This window comes from Gigantopelta aegis, chromosome 4 (assembly GCF_016097555.1).
Source record: "Gigantopelta aegis isolate Gae_Host chromosome 4, Gae_host_genome, whole genome shotgun sequence".
Taxonomy (NCBI): domain Eukaryota; kingdom Metazoa; phylum Mollusca; class Gastropoda; order Neomphalida; family Peltospiridae; genus Gigantopelta; species Gigantopelta aegis.
The window spans coordinates 73,106,745-73,127,604 of NC_054702.1; the positions used below are offsets into that span (position 1 = coordinate 73,106,745).

The 20,860-nt window shown below is 32.2% G+C and overlaps 1 protein-coding gene across 1 annotated transcript in view; it reads right to left on the reverse strand.

The window, feature by feature from the left end:
* LOC121371065 (dynein heavy chain 5, axonemal-like) overlaps positions 1-20,860 on the reverse strand; it is an 82,459-nt gene that overhangs the window by 46,429 nt on the left and 15,170 nt on the right. Inside the window, exons 13-34 of the mRNA XM_041496694.1 lie at positions 20,684-20,835; positions 19,957-20,164; positions 19,289-19,509; positions 18,462-18,721; positions 12,793-12,999; positions 11,865-11,945; positions 10,767-11,171; positions 9,356-9,474; positions 8,737-9,036; positions 8,033-8,273; positions 7,295-7,421; positions 6,951-7,023; positions 6,442-6,595; positions 5,930-6,196; positions 4,960-5,226; positions 3,976-4,200; positions 3,517-3,689; positions 2,736-2,914; positions 1,661-1,848; positions 1,041-1,235; positions 488-622; positions 98-205 (exon numbers count right to left, since the gene is read on the reverse strand). Of these exons, the coding sequence (XP_041352628.1) occupies positions 98-205; positions 488-622; positions 1,041-1,235; positions 1,661-1,848; positions 2,736-2,914; positions 3,517-3,689; positions 3,976-4,200; positions 4,960-5,226; positions 5,930-6,196; positions 6,442-6,595; positions 6,951-7,023; positions 7,295-7,421; positions 8,033-8,273; positions 8,737-9,036; positions 9,356-9,474; positions 10,767-11,171; positions 11,865-11,945; positions 12,793-12,999; positions 18,462-18,721; positions 19,289-19,509; positions 19,957-20,164; positions 20,684-20,835 (4,285 nt within the window). The remainder of the gene's footprint in view (positions 1-97; positions 206-487; positions 623-1,040; positions 1,236-1,660; positions 1,849-2,735; positions 2,915-3,516; positions 3,690-3,975; positions 4,201-4,959; positions 5,227-5,929; positions 6,197-6,441; positions 6,596-6,950; positions 7,024-7,294; positions 7,422-8,032; positions 8,274-8,736; positions 9,037-9,355; positions 9,475-10,766; positions 11,172-11,864; positions 11,946-12,792; positions 13,000-18,461; positions 18,722-19,288; positions 19,510-19,956; positions 20,165-20,683; positions 20,836-20,860) is intronic.

The following is a 20,860-nucleotide window of genomic DNA, read 5'->3' on the forward strand; positions in this document are numbered from 1 at the left end:
ACTCATTTAATGATTGTCATATACTTGCTACATTATGTGAGGCAAATTATTCTGAGGAATTAAATGAAATAAAAACAAACAGAATGACATTGCCTACCTGATGCTCTATCGCAGCCTCCATTTCTGGGTAGCCAGCCTTATCGAGAGTCATTCCAGGGAAGAGATCCTCAATGAGAGACATGAACAGTGGTTCATCTTCATCAACCTACAGACAAACATAGCCAATTGCAGGAAAGCTCTTATAGAACAAGAGGCACATAGTAACAAACAAACAATTTTAAACACAGCTTCATAAGGAAATAAGTATAAAATAACATAGCTCTCTTTCCAAATAATAATACTCTTGATATTTCACAAGTTATAATTGTATATCTACCAACCTGATACATTTCTGTTTGCCCAAACATTAAAAGCTTATCACATATTACAGGGTATGACATACGTTTTTATTTCTGAAGTTGCTCAAATACGCTTGTAATAAACTTACCAGTTTTGACAAGTTCATGTCACGCAAGACCCTCATCACTATAGTAGGTTCACTGTCCTCAGGGTTGGATCTCTTGTAAGAACCAAGGGTTCTTAGTACAGATAAGATGTTCCTCAAACCGAAATCATAATGAACCTAAAAACAATATTCCTTAAATGAGTAATACATACATCACAAGACATACATGATTTTACAAATTGAAGCTTGCATACAATTATTTGAAAGCAAGAAAAGCAAATCAGAAATTCAGAAATGGCAAAATATTACCCATGGGTGAAAAATTTAAAGTCATTCCGCAATGATTGGAAATGCAGTAAGGGCAGAATATCTTTCACTTTCATAAACAGTATGGAACATTGGTTCAGTAACCTGTTTTGATTCACTATTTACAAGTGTCAGAGATTGCTACACAATTAATAAATGTTAAATACTAGTTGCTAGTCAATTTTTTAAAATGATCATAACCGTCACTAATCAAAATTTTATAAACAAAATGTTCCCTGAAACAGGTAATTTTTGTCTCTCCAATTATCTGTCTCTTTTCATTACCTACCTGTTTACTGAGCTGTTCTTCACAGAGTTTGTACAGAGTGTAGAACTTCTTTGCCAGTGCGACGTTCTGCAGGAAACCACAGGAGGCAAGTTTCACACGGATAATGATGCCACGGTCAGGAACCATCATGGCCACTGTACGGAAGTTGATCTTCAAGTTCTCTGGCAGTTCTTGTCGACCAGCATATCCAGGGTTCTGTAAACATTAAAAATATTATTGCATAAAATAATATATAATTTTTTTAACAATTTTTTCGCACAAAATGATCACAATATGACTTGTGTTGAGTTTTTAACTAAGAATGAATCTTTTTTATTTCAAAACTACAACTTTTTTCAGTGAAATGGTCTGCCTTTACGGACTGTTTTTAAAACTATTGGAGAAACCTGAGAAATATAATTTATAAATAAATACCAAGGAAATGTACTGGCATGTTGTTTTTTCTTCATTAAAGATCTTAAATTTAATTTCCTTGATATTAAAACTTTTCCAAAAATCAATTTATCTTAAAATAAAATTAATATTATTATTTTCATATATTAAGTTTTTAAAGGGTCAGCTGGAAATAGGCTTCACAAAATCTATGGCCTAAATATTCCAGTATTAAGGATAAAACATACCATGGTCAAAAAAATGCCAAACTCTGGGTCCATGTCCACCATATCCCCATCAGTGAAGATGAACTGAGTCTTACGCTCCTTTTTGCAAGCCAGTACAATAGCAATCTGCTGGGCTGCTACTGACAATACAGGCAAATCAATCCGATTGAACTCGTCAAAGCAACCCCATGATCCTGACTGAGCAAGTCCTGTAAGGAAAATCAAATAGCAATCATGTACAGTAGAATATCTCATGGGTATTGATTGAATGCCTTGTATGAATTACTACGATTTCAGTTATTTTCTCCTATGATCATCTTCTAATTTAAGATTGGTCTTTCATTGAAACACAGACTGACAAAGATGTTGTTGTAAACTGGAAATTAGTGGATGTTGATGAAAATACAGTCAAACCTTCTGGAAAGAATACATGTACACAGGACTTTATAAAACCACCACCTCTCAATGTCTGTGTCTGGAAATGACGTATGTCCATCTGTCACATAACTTAGGGGAATATGCATTTGTGTTGAGGCTAGGTGAAGTAGAAAAGAAATAGCATCTTAATTCCAGTGCTAAACATGGATGCCAAATCATGTCATTGTATAATAAACTATTACATTCCACTCATTTGACTTTTGTTTTTCTTCCATGTCTCATAGCCCTATAATGTAACCGGCAGCAAGCAAAATGATGTTTAAAATATAATTAAATGAGTTCTCTTCCTTGCATGGGTATTCGAGTCCTGTGAATGGAATCGAGTCTTGTTAGACGCCCGAGTACTTGAGTACTCACGGAGACGCTATAGCTAACACAATAATTATAGTTTTTATAAACAGCCTAAAACATTTATAGTTGAGTATTTTGTTTTAAAAATTATAAATAATTCTTTTTCATTAAAATAAAATAAAGAATCTATAATTGGTATCAAGGACATAAACATGTACAACAAAATTCTTATTTTAAATTTTTTATTAAATAGTCATAAATAAAATACTTCATGGTTTCTACATTCAGTACAATGAATGACCACTTATGTTAATCGTCTGTCTGAATAACTTGAATTTTGTATCCATTCGTGTTTTCCTAATATTACCTTTGTAAATCCTGCCGAGACCTCTGTAATCCATCTGATCGGAGCAGTTGAAGACCACAACGTATTTTCCAAGACACCGTCCCATGTCCTTCACAGACTCAGTCTTGCCTGTTCCGGCAGGCCCTGCTGGGGCACCTCCCAGAGACATGCCGAGAGCCTGAGCTAGGGTGATATAACATCTGAAATTAAATTGTTTTAAACATACATTAAATTAAGTCATGAAGTAAATTTTTTAATTTACTGTCACTGGCAAAGTATCCTGCACTTGTATTCAAACACCAAACATCCGAGACTTTGGTTACCATGGCTTTTAAGTTCAGTGTTTTGCTCTATTTGTCAGTTTGAGACAAACACTTTATGATTCTGAGATTATATACTGGACCACTAAAGTATGGACTAAAACACACTGAACAAAGATTTAGTTTTTTTCCTCACTAGCAAATGTTTATGTTTTTAATATACTGCCATTAATTTATATATTATATAAAAAGATTCCTCAAATATTCTTAAAAGAAAACAATTTCAGTTCTACCTTAACTTTGTTGTGTCTGTGATGAAATAATGTCACAGCCTGAGACTTTTTGTGATGTCATAGTAATAGGCGCACACATCCACAACATAATTAAATTAAAGGTATGTCAAGTGCCATCACAAGAGCTGATATGTCAAAATATTCACTTTTACAATTATGTCCAATTAGTTAGAAAAATGTGTTTGTCTGCCAACAAATGTTGGCTAAAAACATACTTGTATTAGATATAAAACTATGTAGGATACAAACCTGTCGGTGAGTGGTGTAATCACCAATCTCTCAGTACACCCCAGAAACTCATTCTGGTAGACAAAGTCCACATCAGTGATCGAAATCAAGCACTGATCCAAATCTTCCTTGAAATAGAATCTTGACTGTTTCAGCCATTCAAAGTCATTCAGAGACTTTACATGGAAACGGACCTATATAAATAAAATACTGGAGTATGTAAATAATGTTTTAAACATAAGACAAGATGTACAGAATTTTATTTTGGGATTATTTTTATGCCTGAATAATATGCAAATCTTAGTATGGTTGACTGTTTGGCTGGATGTGTGGATGAATCAAATGCTTCAAAACACTGGGTTTAATGAATATATAGAATCAATTTTGCTTTTTTATTTTCTTCTTTTATTTATTATTTAAAAAAAATATTTAATGTGGGGAGCAGGGATGGAGGGATGTAATACGTTGAGAAAATCTCACCAAGTCGTCAAAGATATCCTTCTGATGGACATGAATGGTGATCAGTGTCTCGTACTTGGTTCTCTCAATCTTGGTGAGTTCTTTTGTAGTCTGGTCAATCAACGTGTTAAGCAAATCAAGGAACTTCTGGTTTGTGTTCTGCATGATCTTCTTGTCAACACGGGCATTGTTAATGGCATCTTCAGCATCATGAGTCCAAACCATTTGAAGGCCGAGCAGACCAACCTGAGAAACAGAACATGAAACCTTATTGTTTTAAACAGTAATGCAGACCTGACTGAAAAAGAAACTGAGGGGAGTGATTAATTACTTCTCTAACTTACATTATTGAGAGACATTTAAGATATTACCACATTGATACCATACATGTATAAATTAACATGCTAAGAGGAGCTAAAATTACTCTCCTTGAACTAGTCTCAGGAGCGTCACAGGGAATGAGAATGTTGGCTCTCCTAGTAAGACTGCTTAGTAATATGTAATGTGAGCATGCACAGTCTAATAGAATAAAAATATGTCTGCAGTGGCAATACTCGATTTGATAGTTTTTTCCAAATATTAGGAACTTTATCTGATTTTATGAATACTGGTTACCTTCTTGCATCCATTAGCTGTAACAGTCTAGTGTGTTTTGGGTGGTTTTCAATGCCAATGTTTTCCAAAGAAAAAGATGTGTTAGGGGCCTTTCAAAATTTTAAACATTTTCACAAGCATACGAAGAGTCTCTATTTGCTGCTGCCCTCCCCCTCCATTAAATGTTGATTTTGCAAGGGTTATTTGTATTGACTTTTTTCATTTTAAAAGAATACAATGCCTCATTAGCATCATCTCCAAAAGTGTACATTTAATTAAAAAACTAAAAAATTGATAATTATGAATGAAATATTAGTCATCTCAGTCTGTTAATTGTATTTTTTTCTTTTTTATTTGACAATGTTTTCTAAAAAGAAAGATGGGTTAAACAATAAACACTATGACAATTACCTGAGATGGAAAGGTGTTTTCAAACTCTAGAATGTTGAAGCCAGGATCCAGAATGGCAACAGACGCTGTGCGGATGATGGAGTGCAGAGTGCCTCTGCTCACTCGTAACAGATCTCCCAGCCAGACTTCCACATTGCCCTGGGCATTCACCGGCTCGGTGAGTGAAACCTCCTCACCTTCCTGAGAGATCATGCCGAGAATCTTGTCGTAAACTTTCTCATCAAACTGGACAGTCTTTGTGTTGTCAAACACACTCAACAAATGTGCCTGAAATGAACATGTTATAAAATATAATATAAACTTACATGTACTGGAACTTTTTTTTATAATATAGTCAAACCTTGAATATAAGAAAAACAAAACAAAAACAATTACAATAATCAATGTTTTAACAGTTACAGATAAAAAAAAAAGGCCTATCATTTATTGATAAAAAAAAACCTTACTACTGAAGAAAGCCAAACATTTATTGAAAATGGATAATCACAAATTTATTTTTTACTGATTACATAATCACACCTATTAAAATATGAAATTAACAAGTCTGTAGAATAATTCAAGTCAGTTATAAAACATTTTAAAGGGCCCATGCTTATAAACTTTTGTCTCAATCTCTAATGACATCAAATGCATGTAGATTATATGGCACTACCATGACAGTAAAGTCTCAGACTATTAGTTTTTTTCTTTCTTTTTTTAAAAATAAATTTTATTATCCCCAGATCAATGACAATATCAAAGTTGGGGAGCCCTGATCACTGCCTTATAATACACTTTTAATTGCATCAAACATTAAATTACTTAAATAGGACAGAATGTTAGCATTGATAAGGGGACGTTTTGTTTTCAAACATAAAATAAGAAAGGAAAAGGGCAAGAGAGAAGAGGAAGAGAGAATGATAGGAATGTGTTTTTTATATTTGAGTCTTGGGTCTAAACTCTGAATGTTTTATAAGCCATAAGAACATACCTGGATGGTGTGTGAGTCACTGGCCTGACCGAGAATTTCCAAGAGAGCCGGGTCAGACACAAAGAAGAACCTGGGAAAGACCAGACGTTTCTTCTCCAGGTAGCCAGTGAGTGACTTCTGACAGATCTCCAGCTGCTCCAGCAGATGAGGCAGCAGCTGACTCAGAGTGTCATCACCCACACAGCAGATGATCACATTCGTGTTCTCGTGGGCTCGTGCCATGATCTTCTGCCATGATTTGTCAATGTTGGCAAACCGTTTGGCTTCCTGTGGATGGAATTAAGTGTGTGTTTTCATTAGTTAGGCCACAAAAAAGAAGGACCTTTTAAAAGACACTACTAAATTCTAAAGACAGAAATTTCTGTAATGGAGGCTAAAATATAATTAAACATCTCTGTTAATATTTAACCGATAAGACGATGTATCAAATTTACAATTTTAAACCAAAGTGGATTAAATGAACTGCATTTCATGTTTGTTATGTATAATATCGAAATATAAATTAGTTATACCTGTGGCAGCTGTTTAGCAATGTCACCACCTACGAACACAGCCTCCAGGTAGATCCAGAGATTCTGCACAATGAGCCAGCTTTCAATTATCTCTGTGGTTCCTGTTAACTTCTGAACCCACTCCTGAATGCTTGGCTTGAAGGGCGCATTATATCTATAAGTTAGTCAAAACAGAATTAGCATGGCAAAGAAAAAAGCCCAAAAAAATATCGCAATAAAACACCATAACCATCTAGAATAACCTGTTTTACACTCTTTTCTCCTTATATAAAAAATAATGCAAAAAAATTAAAAAGAAATGATGAACTGAAATGATGTACATAAACGTTTCACTGACATAAATATCAGTTGTATTTGTTTGGGATCCAGACTGTATTACATAGATGATCATAGGTTTCAACAAAGAGTCTGGGTTTCAGTGCAAACTTGTCATACATTAAAAAAAACTTTTTTTTTTTTTTTACTAGGCTGTTTAAAATAATCAAGATATATGGAAAGCAACAACGAACCTGTTACTCAGCAGGGAACCAAGAACCATTAAACTGTCTTCCATCAGTGCCACAGTCTCCGAGGTTGTGTCACCTGAAGCCAAACACAAAACAGTTTTACTTATCTGTAACTGGATACAAGACAATGATTTATTTATTTATTTATTTCAAAAACATCTACTTATAGTCATGATTTTGTTATATTTTAAACCTTTTGGAAGCTACAGACTTCCTAAAATATTAGGTTAAACACGGTATCTACAGACCACTGTAATTGTTATTAAAACCATGCATGCCATATCTTTGTGATGCACTCACAAATGTGCTATAAAAAAGATGAAGTTCTTCAAGCTATAATAACATGCCTTTGAGCAAAAGTTCTCCTCTTGTTTTGAAGTTGGTGAACTGGAAATCCTGTGCAGTCCAGTCGTTAATTACTTGCTTCAGTTTGGCTTCAATGTCCTTCTCCTTCACAGCTGAGATGCATATATCCTGAACAGAAAATTAAATATCACTAACAATTACAACCTAATTATCACATATGAAAAATATTGTTTAATTAAACAAAATAACTAATCTTGAGGGATTGATCCATGACATTTAGATATGGAGACACAATGGAAGTAGGTTTGGAAGGGACTATATGGAAAATAAAAATATCTAACCTTTATGGATGACATATGGTACAAAAGGTTTTATTGTATTTAAAATAGTGATTAATGCAACAGCAAATAGTTTGTGAATGTATTGCCATATTTGAACAATGAACACTGGAACATGGAAGGAAAATGCCATGTAAATACACCAAGGATATTAAAAGCCCATCAAACTAATGTCACAGTTTAACAGGTTTATAAATGTTAAATTGGTTTTCAAAAATGTTAGTGCCATTTCATAATCATTGCTGTGAGTATTACAGAAATTAAAACAGAACTTAAACCTTACAAATGAATGCTTAGTATCTGGGAATGCCCATCGAAAGTCCAAACATTGGACCAGATCTAAAAACACAATCCACCAAAAAACTTGTTTTATTTATATACAGCTGTGTTTCAGAAATATGTTTATTAATGATTGGATGAAACAACAGTTGCTGTCCTCACCTCAATGTCTTCTTTGTACTGCAGCAATGGTGCCTGCATCAGATCTCTTAGCTGGAAGTTCTCCGATTCCACGTCCAAAGTGTGTCCGGTTATCTGAGCAATCCGCTCCCAGTGACGTGGCTGCATGGCTTTGTTTGACATCATCTCAAGCAGGGGACAAGTTTCATTGAAATCATCAATGGTTTTCCGCAGCTCGTCATATGCCTTCCATTCTTTCAGGGCTTTAGGTAGTTTACGACACCTGTTAAAGAAAGTACATTGTCATTTATTTAAGGAAGATTTTAGTGTTATAGATCTGATATACAACTTACAAACTTCATCTAAAAATATAATACTGTATCAATCAAAATATGTTTTTATCCATTATGTTTTTACTCTATTCTGTTTGTTAAGTTTAGTTTCACTTTGTTATAATCTCAAAGACAATAAATAACTTGAAAATACATTTCTTAAACCTATTAATCGTAAAACCAGAAACCTTTAATCAAATAATAATCAGTATTTTTGTTAAAAACATTAGAACAAAATCTGGTTACACAAGGTCTATTTATTTTTAGGGCTAAATATAACATAGTACAGCTATAAACTAATAATTGATTCTTGCAAAAATGTCAAATTAATGAAAATACTGAAAAGAAAATATATCCTAAGTCCCAAATTGATTTATAAATAAATAGTTTGTGTAAAAACATTCTTATATATACCTGTTCTGGAATTCAAGAAGTTCTGTGTTGATTTTGTCAATGTCAATTTCGGACCATAGAATGTCATTGTAGCCACTGACATTCTCGAGTACAGCATTGTACAGCTGGTAGAGTTTCTGCAGGAGGTTGAGTTCCTTGCGGATTCTCATCAGTTCTGGGTACTCAGTAACCGGAAGTCCAAACAGCTCCTCACCACCACTGTATGTAATGTACTTACTCCACAGTTCATCAAATGTAGCCTGGTAGATGTTAAGACGATCTGACGCCTCCCTTGGTGTAATACCTTCTTCCATTGGTCCTCTATAAAATAAAAAATAATCAGCATTGAAGGCAGTAAAAACACTTTTAGATTTATATTATACATCTGCCACATAATAAAAATAATAAAATGCAAGTAAACCCAGCTACAATCCTATGGAATGTGACTTTAAATATTTTTTTTAATAATAATAATACTGGTTATTAATCAGCATTAGCCAGATTTAATAACAGAACCAAAAATAGCTTTACTGAAAATAATGGCTGATTTACTTTTCCATTTTTCTATGACAAATATTTGGGACTTTGACATTTTAGTCATTTTCTGGTTTGCAGTTATTATTCAGTTTGATGCACTCACTGTATATCATAATCACCAACATAATTGTTGGCATCACCAACAAACTGTTCAACCCTCTTGAGGAGATCAGCCTTGTAGCCTGGCTGGATCTTGAACAAGTGTTCTTGGACCTTGGTGGCCTACAATAACAAGACAAAGTGCAGATTGTTAAACAGGTCACACTTAGGGATCATTGATAATTATTAACATTTTTATCAAATTTTTATACCTCAATCCAAACCCTCTCGAAAGAACTTTTTTTTTTTTTTTTTAATAGTTTCAATGATACAATTTGTACTCTTTTATGGATTAAAGGGACATACCCTAGTTTCAACCCGTGAAAATTAACACTAAGGTTAGTTAATCTACAAACCTGTAACACATTTGGATAAAGTTACAATTGAGTTAAACATGAGTCTGTGACTTTGAAATGGTAAAATACCCTCTAAAAATAGACTAAAACTCGACTCCATAACTGTTACTTCTCAGACGCACATATGTTTTTTAAAATATGAGAAATGCATTTTGTGATATTAAAAACACCAGGATGACCAAAAACACTTCAAATGTACAGAAATTGATAATCTAAACAATAAACTATAAGTAAAGTATGATTTAAGTTATTAAAAATGGTTATAATAGTTAAAAATATGCGTTAAGTGTTTAAAAACTAGGGTATGTCCCTTTAAAAAATGCTACCAGAAATGCTTTTAATTGATGAAAGGATGCATAAGGAGTAGACAATAGATAGTGTACAGGACAGACAACCAAGTCTTTATTTAAAATGGATTATTAAACTTTACTGAGCCATCATATCTTGTCTTTTAAAAAATGGAATTACAAATATGTGAGTACATAATTAATAAATAAAAACAAGAATTTTGCAAAATTATGTCTCACCTACCACAAACTTATTCAGTGTCACTCATTGTTTCATCCTTACATGTTCATCTTAATAGATTTTTAAAACAAATATTTAAACAGGGGTTTTTTTTAAGTATAATTTTAATTTATTAAATTTTAAATTTTATTAACATGCATTGAGATGAACATGCATAGATGGAACTATAAAAACCAAGTTTCATTAATCTAGGATTTAACTGTTTGAGAAAAATGGACATAAATGTGAACACTTAACTTTGAGCTGAACAATAAAGATTTTAATTAAAACTTAAACATTTTAACATGCATTGTGATGAACATATGTGCATCTATAACCAAGTTTCATTGGTCTAAGATTTATAGCTTGTGAGAACTGGAGTTAAAACTTAATGTTGGAGCTGAACACAAATGCTGATGCAGACTCCACCATCATCAGAAAAGTAATATTTGTATCGAGATCTCCTCTTTTGACTTAGTCAAGGCAAAACAAAAGTGGGAGATAACTATTTTTCTTTTTTCTAAGTTTGCTGAGAGATAAAATATATGTTACCTGAGCAATCAGTTTCTTCCAGCCATACGCCAGAGTGTCTACTCTCTCAGCATTGCCATCATTGAAGAAGATGCTATATCTGTTAAGGAGAACATATGTCTCCTCGATAGGTGTGATGGTCATGTCAATCCGAACTTCATTGTTGCGGATCTCATCGAGGGCAGCCATTGCTGCACGAACATCATCCAAGTCTTTGATTGGTCTCTGGAGCCTCTTCATGAGGCTGTCCATGAACTCCAGGATTTCATCCATTTCTCGAGCACACTTGTCATTCAGCGCCTTGGCATATGCCAGCTTCCAGGTGCGTGTCTCTGTGATCAGAGCCAGGATGAGTGGTTCGGTTGAAAACAACACAGAGCCAACACGGAAACTTGGGACAATTTCTTCTACATCCTGTTCCAGTCGCTGAAAACACAATTTTAATATTATGAGAGGAGTTATTATTATATACCTATTCAATCTTACTATAGTGATAAAGACATCTTGTAAATGGGGAATTCCCTGTTTATTTTGTACTGGAGTTGGCACATTTTTGTTACTTACGTCATATAAGATTTACAAATTACGTCACAACGTATTTGAAAGTAAATTTTGTAAAAAAAAAAATACACAAAAATAAAACGTTATTTTCGCTTCCTATTTATTGTACTTGTTTATTTTGATTCAATAAATAGGAAACGAAAACAACATGTGTAAAGTTCTGTATATTTATGAAACAAAGCTGTATCACAAGGAAATGTGAATCTACACTATCTCTTACAGTACTGTGAATCTATCATCTCTCAGAGAGCTGTTAATCTACTACTTCAAAATCTTTACTGCACAGAAATGAGAATACTCCAACAAAGAACTGTAAACATACTAGCTCAGAGAACTAAGAATCACACTTCTACTACAAATCTACTATAGAATATACATATAACTTATGTAATGGGTTAACCTAGACCTAATTAATATAACATATCTCCAGGAAACATTTAAAGAAATTGTTATAATAACAAGACAGAACTTGCTTCAATAAACTGATGAAATATACATTACAAAGAAAGAAATCAAATATACTAATAAATGCAAAACGACTCATAAAATCACAGTCACCTGATAATATCTGATCTGTGCTTCAATTTCAGACATGATTGGCTTGCTGGCCATAAAGTCCTTCACTTTAGTTTCTGGCTCCTGACAAAGCAAATAAAAGGGATCCAAACCACTGTTGTTAAATGTTTAAAAATAATAATATATAAAAAAATGTTTAATAAAAATAAAAAAATAATAATAATTAATAATAATGTTTTAATCTATATAAGTAAATTAAATAAAGTTAATAACATATAATGAATATAATTCTAAACAACCAACAGATTTGTCACTATTGATATTTTATATTCATTAACAAGGTGAATAAAACAGAATAAGCAGAATATCTGGGTGGTTAAAACACACTTTTAATTCATATGTGACATACCAGTAATGTCAAAATGAGCAATATACTGGATTAAATGTCTGGTGGAATAGAAAAAACCCTGCTCATTTGAAAAGAATTGTTATGCTATTTATAGTGGAAAACTGTAAGTTTGAAACACAAAACCCCATGGTAGACTGATATGGACTTTACTGGCTAGAGGAAACAATAATACTTTATGGCAAAATGCCCTATCACATATCTCACTAACAATAGGTATGCAGTGCTTGGGCCAGTCGAATTCTGACCAGGCAAGATTTTATATGGAATAATGCTACCTGCTGTCAAATGGTTAAGCACCACTGTCACCTTTTATTTCAAATTATTTCCATACAGTTCAAACTTGCTGTCCTGGACACACACCTCAGCTGCTTGGTTAGTTGTTGGTAGTTGGTGAGAGAAACGTGGTGTAATGGCCATACAGCTACCCAGTGAATCATTACAACTCTCTCTAGATTCCAGCCTTTAGTTCAATGGCATAATCATTATGGCACCAAGGCAAGTTCTGCTGCCACCAATATGGCCAGTTTACATATTACATTTCTTGCTATGTAACAGACATACCTCAGTCCAAAGCTCGGAGTACTTGGTGAAGGTGTTGATGGACTCCTGTACATCACCCTTGAAGGTGCTGATGATCGAGCTCAGCTGGATAACAATCTTCACTATGTCCTTGTGTTCACTTATAACCTTGTGCAGTGGCTTCGCCTGGGTTGTTGGAACAAACTTGGATGCCTCATCATTCTCGGCAGCCATAGCCAATTCCATCTCCTAGTTAAAGTAAATTATTATTTTAATACTCTTTTATTTAATAGTGAAAATGTTAATATTTTAATACAGTCTATTTAATAAGCAAAACCCAGATTTATGTTAATAGTCTGTTAATTTAATGAGCAAATACAATTTCTGTTCGATGAGAAAAGAACAATCTATTTTAACATTTCGCATGTAATAATTGATAAAAGCCATAACATGTTTTAATTCCAAGAACAATGAATGAAAAACCTACATAAACAGCACTTACAACAGATATCACACAATTTTTGTTCCAAAAAAAAAGAGATTAAAAAATATATATCTTATACTCTCATCACAGTATTACTTAATAAAGACTTACATGTAAGTCTAGTGCAATAAGTTTTTAAGTTAAAAGGGTAAATTATAGTATATTAATGAACTAATGACCCTTTATTAAGAATAAGAATTAATTTAAAATTGCTTTGATATTATTTATTACTGGGCAGTAATATCAGCATGATACTTTTGGGTGCAAAGCTATACAAATAGAACATAATAATAAAAAAAATTAAACAAAAAACAAACAAAATCAAAGTGATTGAATGTGAAACTTTAGCAGGTGTTTGGCTATCTGACAGACATGATCATTTGATAACACATAACTATGTAAGTGGCTGATGTGACTGAAACATAAGCATTAATGTAATAACAAAATTTTAATAAAAATTTACTGTTTTAATTAAAGAATAAAACAAATAAAAATATAATCTTGTTAAATTCATAATATTTTAATTTAATTGCTATAATACACAATGTATTATTTTCTGAATAATATATATATATCTAAAGGTAGTGATTTAAATTATATTTAAAAATTAACCATTTACATTGTTGCATCACAGACGTATTAATTAATATTTCAAATGTTGTAAATTAACTTTTTGAAACATGTATGGACAAAATTATTTAATAGAATTGTATTTAACATTACTAAATTATAAAACAATCTCTGAAACAATTGCATAAATTAATGAATTTATTTTACTAGAGACATAAAGACTGGATCTAAAAGAAGCACAGATTTAGTGAATAAAAAATAAGACAGAAATTTGCTACAAAATTATCTACTGCAAGTCTCACACTGTAGAACATAACACTAACCTTCCTATATTGCACAGTATGTTGCAACTAAAACAGGCAATTAATAACATTATATAGCAAAGGTCATTGATAAAGTTTGGTAATATATTAAATAACTTAGCCTCTACTGAGGAGATTCAAATCAGAGACTGTGTGAGCAAAATCCTATATTCTAGCTGCTATATAGATCAATACAAAAATTCACACTACAATTGTTACAGTATTGTCAGTAATAATAAAGTACTGTGCCTGATCTTTAAACGTGTTGCAGTTTTTAAATTCAAACCTTATTCTTACTGGATTAAAATGTATCTTAAGTGCCTTGTAGTACACAGATAAAGGTACTTCTTTGTTGACTGCTTTGTTTGTTTGTCTGTTCAGTTAAAAAAAAAAGTATTTGAAATTGTCAATTACCTTTTATTGAAACCGTCAGTTACTTTTTATTTATATGTATTAAGAATAAATATATATAAATAAATCAATAAAATAAAAACAAAGATAGTTTACACAAATAAAAGACATCAATGAATTAGATAATTAGCAATTACAGTGAATTGTTTTATAACTTAGGATTCACAAAAGATTCAGAAAGTCAAGAAAAAATATGGCTGTTGGGATGTTCGGACTAGTCTACTTACATAGGAGGTATATGCCATTTGTTGAGGTCAGGTTAAGTTGAAAATAAACTAAAATTTGGATGTGATGGCATTGAAAGTCATGGGAAAAGAAGGGGTAAGAATAAAAAGAAAGAAGAAGGAAAGTCATTCCTCAATAGACTGAATCATAATCTCTGAATTAAGTACTCTGAGAGAAGTAGAAGTCTTGGGGCTCATTTTACTGAGGATCAGCTATCAGGAAAAGGAAAAGAAAGAGGAAAGCCATTTTATAGAACATTTTTCAACATACTCAGATAGAAGTGGAGCTAGCATGTAAGGCTATAAATCTACTATTGCTTTTTAATGCTTTAGAATGCAGTGGTCAGAATATGTTATTAAGGTAGTTGAATATTGCAAGATAGATGATATTTAGTGTTTGGTCCAATTTGTAAGATAGCATATTCATAAAAATTTGATTATTTTTTGCCATCAAATGTTCAAGTTTAAGAATGGATTTAGATGTTTAATTCAGATGTAATAACCTATAATTAAGTTCATTTGTATTAAATATATTTATAAGAAAAATCTAAATATACTAGGTTGCAATTCTAAAAAGTACTAGTTAGTATGTTAGCATACTACGTACATGTAAACAAAATCTATGTTAAAGTACCAAAAAGTATTATAATTTTGTTATACTATAAAATACTATCAGTTTAGTAGACAATGGTATAGTATTAAAACATACAATATGTTACTGTATTAAAACAAAAAGTAACATTTAAATGAAAAAGGTATTTAAGAAAATCTGTTAGATGAAACAAAAAAAAACACTAGAAAAGATTACTAGTATAGACAACTGAGCTTATAGACACAAGTACCTTGCTACAAGTGATGTGCACTCTCTCCAGTAAAAGGTAATCAAGATATTTTCAGTGTTTCTTTTGACCAAACAATATATATATATATATATATATATATATAAACAGCATAACTTGCACCATACAATTTACCAGCAAAATGTATTGATAATTTATACCACTGAATAATTCTGACACAAAAAGTGCAAATCCTTATAACAATATTTACGACAGAATATGTTCACGAAACTCTAAAGAACTTGAATTAACAGCTTGGTCAGAACGTTCCTCTTCTGCAAACTTCATGACTGTTATTCCTTTTTTTCAAAATTCCAAATAAATTATTTAAAAGCATTTTTTATGACAATCACCAGGCAACTGCAGGGGTGGAGGGTCTAGACTATGACGAACAAAGTTTATAGGGATGGTCAAGTCATACTTTCCAAGAAAATATATTGAAAAAAAACACATTTTACTTGAGCAGGGCAGTTTTAAATTGACACCAAAACCCTTCCCATGCACATTCACCTGATCACATTAAAAAGTAAAAGAAGATTTTGAATTTTCTGAATGAAGTAAAGTGTTAATTTATATTTGGAAAACCTTTTTGGCTGATAAAAGCGTAATACCCCAAATTTTCAATAATAGACCAAAAAAGAGAGAGATAAAAACACTCCTACATGTAGATTGTCCATGGTTAGGAGGAAATGCACATCAAGTACACATATTGTTTTTAACCTACATCTTTTTTATTATCAACAAAGAGAGATACAAGCTCTATTTAAAGATGCCAGTATTAACACTGAACTAGCTTTGCTACACTGAAAGCCAAGAAAAACTGGTGTATATAAATGAAGGAATTTTTTTAAGTTTTCACTTTTAACGGGTTATTGTATGTACAAGTACACAAAAATGTTTTGTTGTTTATTTTGTTTCGGATTTTTTTTTTTTAATATTACTGAATCCCATGCTTTTCATATTTTACATATTCTAAAACATGGAAACCACCAGCTTTTCATTTGGCATTTATTATAAATACCTTGATATTTACATATATCTTCCACATATCATTTCCTAATTTAATAAAAGCATGCATAAATCATAATAAAACACCAAAATGCAATTGATACACATATCTAGGTGTCTAGATACTGAATATAATTTCAGCTTCCCATATAATCCTCATGCCTGAGAAATATGTTCAATATATATGTAATTAAATGGCAAAAGCTCAATATAAACATTGTCAATGAAACAAAATGCTTAACCATGAAAAAATAAATCACAGAAAATTAGGAGCTATGAAGAGGTAAAGATTAATTAATGATGAAATGTTGTAAACTCTTGCTATAAAAACTCAGATTTACAACATATTTCATAAAGGACACGCAATTTGTAATGCCTCAAAGTGAGTTGGTTGTTCTTTTTGTTATCTATTGTTATTTTTATCAGTTTATAAAAATATAGATTCTTTTTGCCATTTTATCAGCCATTATGTCATATATCACTATGAGAACACCCATAGAATAGTAAAAAGAAATATTTTAATAACTTTCAAAAAAAAAAATTAAATGTGTATAATATTATGTTTCAAATCAACTTATTTTTCTTTAATTAAACTTATTTTAGTGTAATCAAATTTGAAAACCTTTATATAACAATGGTCAATGATTAATTGGCACAAAAGTATTCTTTCTTTACTTATTTTTACAACTCAAAACATAAGATAATGACAGCATTAGAATTTGGTTTTTTAAACATTGTCAAAATCATTGCTTATGAACTGTACCATTTTTATTAGGAAAACAACATAATTTAAAATGTATTTGCAAATGTCTAATTATTTTGACCGATCCAGTTCCTGATGTAGCAAACAACCAACCACGAGTCCTTTCTTAGGTCAGCCAATGAGTGGCAACAGAATCAACTGGCATAATTTGAAATTACCAAAGACATATTACCTCTGATGGTTTACCTCATATGGGCAATAAATCTGAATACTTACTTTACATCACTAGTTAGTAGTGCTCATCACATATATACAGGTGTTGATAAAATTAATTAGGTATTATATTTTTAGTGACACACACACAGTAGAAAAACATTAAATTTTTATCAATTCAGAAAGAAATTTCACACTGTTAGGTTTGGGTTAAGTTTTCACACAGAAATAAACACTGTGCAAGATACAACAATCTGTTATACAAGAATAGATATTTATTCGTGTGTATTATAAAAAATGTGTTCAGTTAAACAATCTGCAACTGACATAAATCAAATATATATAAACATACTGATGTTCCATCTCAATATAAACTCAAATCTCTTCTCTTTTTTTTTGGTTTTACTGCCATTCAAGTAAATTACCATTACAACTTACAAAGTTAAGACAAATGTTTGTTTCATGAAGCCCTATCATATTCTTAAACACAGCTATTGTATATTGAACATGTATATCCTGCTATTGATTCTCCAACACTCTTGCAACAAATGCTACTTCAATGTGAGTTTCATCAATGTTAAAGCCAAATGTATTTGATCACAAATTCCAATACAAACAGTTATGTGAGACCCTAGACTGACCTTCTGCTGTTGCCCCTGCAACTGTCAGATATCCAAAATATTTAATTATACTGATGCCCATCTCAATAAAAACTCAAACTTCCTTTCTTTTGACTTCCATTCAAATAATTTACCATTACACATTCAGTTAGTCAATAAATGCTGATAACAAAGTTAAAGATAAACATTTGTTGCATGAAGCTCTATCATATTCTTAATCAATACATAGTATATTTACAGCATATCCTACAATTGATTCTCCACCCACCTCTTTTGCAACAAATGAGTTTCATCAGAATAATAAAGTATAAAAGGTTACATGAGACCCTAGACTGACCTTCTGTTGTTGCCTCTGCTGCAGCAGCTGGTGCTCCCACTGCGGGATGTCCTGGGAGGCCTTCAGAATGATCTGCACGGCCTTGTTCAGAGAGTGCTGGAGATCATCCAGGCTTGGCTTCATCACAACGTTCGGTATGGCCAGCACAATGTCCACCTTGAACAGAGGTGGCTTGGCATCATCCTTTTGGTCATCAACAATAGAGTAACGGTTGGACGCCTGCAGACGCCGTTTGATGGCATCCAGTGAAAGTCGTGTACCTGCACAAATGGAGAAAGAAATTATTTACATTTGTTATAAAAGGTAGACAATTACATTATATTTTACTAAACTATTTATAGAACTGGTATGTTTTCAAACTATGCAAATTAGGAATTCTAAATCTTGAAATAACATAAAATATCTGTTGCCAAAATATATCACCTACAAAGGTATTCAGGAGATGGTATTATTACATCAGATGCAGTGGAAAATAAAATACCTAGGGAAATACAATAGCCAGTACTTTTCTCTCGAGGACAGACAAAACACTGGTCTACACAATAACAAAACAGCAAGTAATTCATGGTCAGAGTTTTCTAACAAAGATACTGTCAAAATAATTTTCCATTTCTTGAAAGATATTGATACTTTGCAACCAGGAATTAATGCTTCAGAGCTACCGTATATACAGAATATGCCAATGATAGAAACTGCTAACACTATCTTCCTGAATGAATACATACAGTGAAACCACTCTAAACCAGAGGGAATTCCGGGTTACAGAGGTTTCACTGTATAAACAAAAATTAAAGAAATAAAGAAATAACATATTAAAATGACCTTACTCTTAACAAGTGCCTCAGTGTTCCTCTGAGTGAAGTTGTTGAGTAAACTACAGTAGCAGCAGGGCAGACACTCCTGACATCGCTGTTTCTTGTTCTTTGGGTCAGGTTGGGTACACGCCCAGTTCTCCTGTACTGAGAGGTTCACACATTCTGCTGGTGTCAGCTTTTCCATCAGAGTGGCAACCAGCTCATTCACTGAACGCTCAACCAAGGCACTTTGACTAAATGGAAATACAAACGTATGAAGAATTTCCCACAGATTATTTTTAAGTCAATATATGTGTCCTCCCATATGATAAACCAGTATTCTGATAAATAAAAATGCACTTATAACTTCAATATAAAATATTCTATTAATAAAAAGCACTCATCAGTTATCTCCTAATAATGTGATCAGAACATTTTATAGTTTTAAACGGAGACTTGATTTTTATTAAACTGACAAGACAAAAGTTATACCAGATTCAAAATTGCATATTTGGACAATATGGAGTTTAAAGAAAATGTTTTGGCAAATACACTTAAATTTAGGCTGTAAATTCACTGAAAAAAAAGTATTGTCTGGTACAAATGTAATATGGCAGATGATTAAAATTTCCATAAAATTGGTGTCAAAAACCTAGAAACAACTTCCTTAGTATATTAATATTTTTTAACTCATTACTTACATTGCCAGTGATTCTGATGCAGTTTTCACAATGTCGTTTGTCATATCAAGGAATTTGTCTGATGATACAGCCTCCTCTTCTGGCAAGTCACACAGAGCGGTGATTGACATATCCTGGAGAACTGCCTCAATGCGACAGTCAAGGATGTCACTCACAGTCTTCACCAGTTTCTCCAGTTCTTTGATCACTTCATGGATCTTCTTCATATCTACAGAAACACTTATGTTGGTCATTGCATGAAAAGGCTTTATCTCTGACATTTAATAATAAAAACTTGGGATATTTACAAACACAAACAATAAAAATGTTCAAAGATAACAAAGACTTAAGTTTACAATTTACACTTGGGTGCATCAACATTTTGTCTTTTTCAGTCTGTATTACACTTTAGACAATCCTGATTTTGTGGAATGTCAACATTTGTCCAGAACTTTTATGTAAGATTTATATATTTTTTATAATGTAATACACATTTTATTTCAAATTCTGTATTAATTATTGTACTAATTTCTTATTCAGTATAGAATGAAGATCACCCTATTAACTAACATTCTTGAGTCAAAATCTGTCTTATTTTATTTTAAATGGAAGACACAATTTAAAAGTATTTTGGAAGTTTATTGAAACAATAATTAATACAGAATTTGTGTTTTGGAAATCACATTTTAATAAAAAACCCATGATCCCACTTTGGACAAAATTATTTAACTTGAGCTTTAATACTTACAGTCCTCAATGTTGAGTGAGCTCCATGTTAGCATGGTAATTCCAGGCTTGATGGCATCCTCTACACGGTTCTGGAATGGCTTCATCAGAGGTAGAACCACTGGAGCCAGGTCAGTGATTATTTGTTTGTAGCCTTTCAACATTTCTTGTAGTCTGATGTAATTAAACAGAACAATCT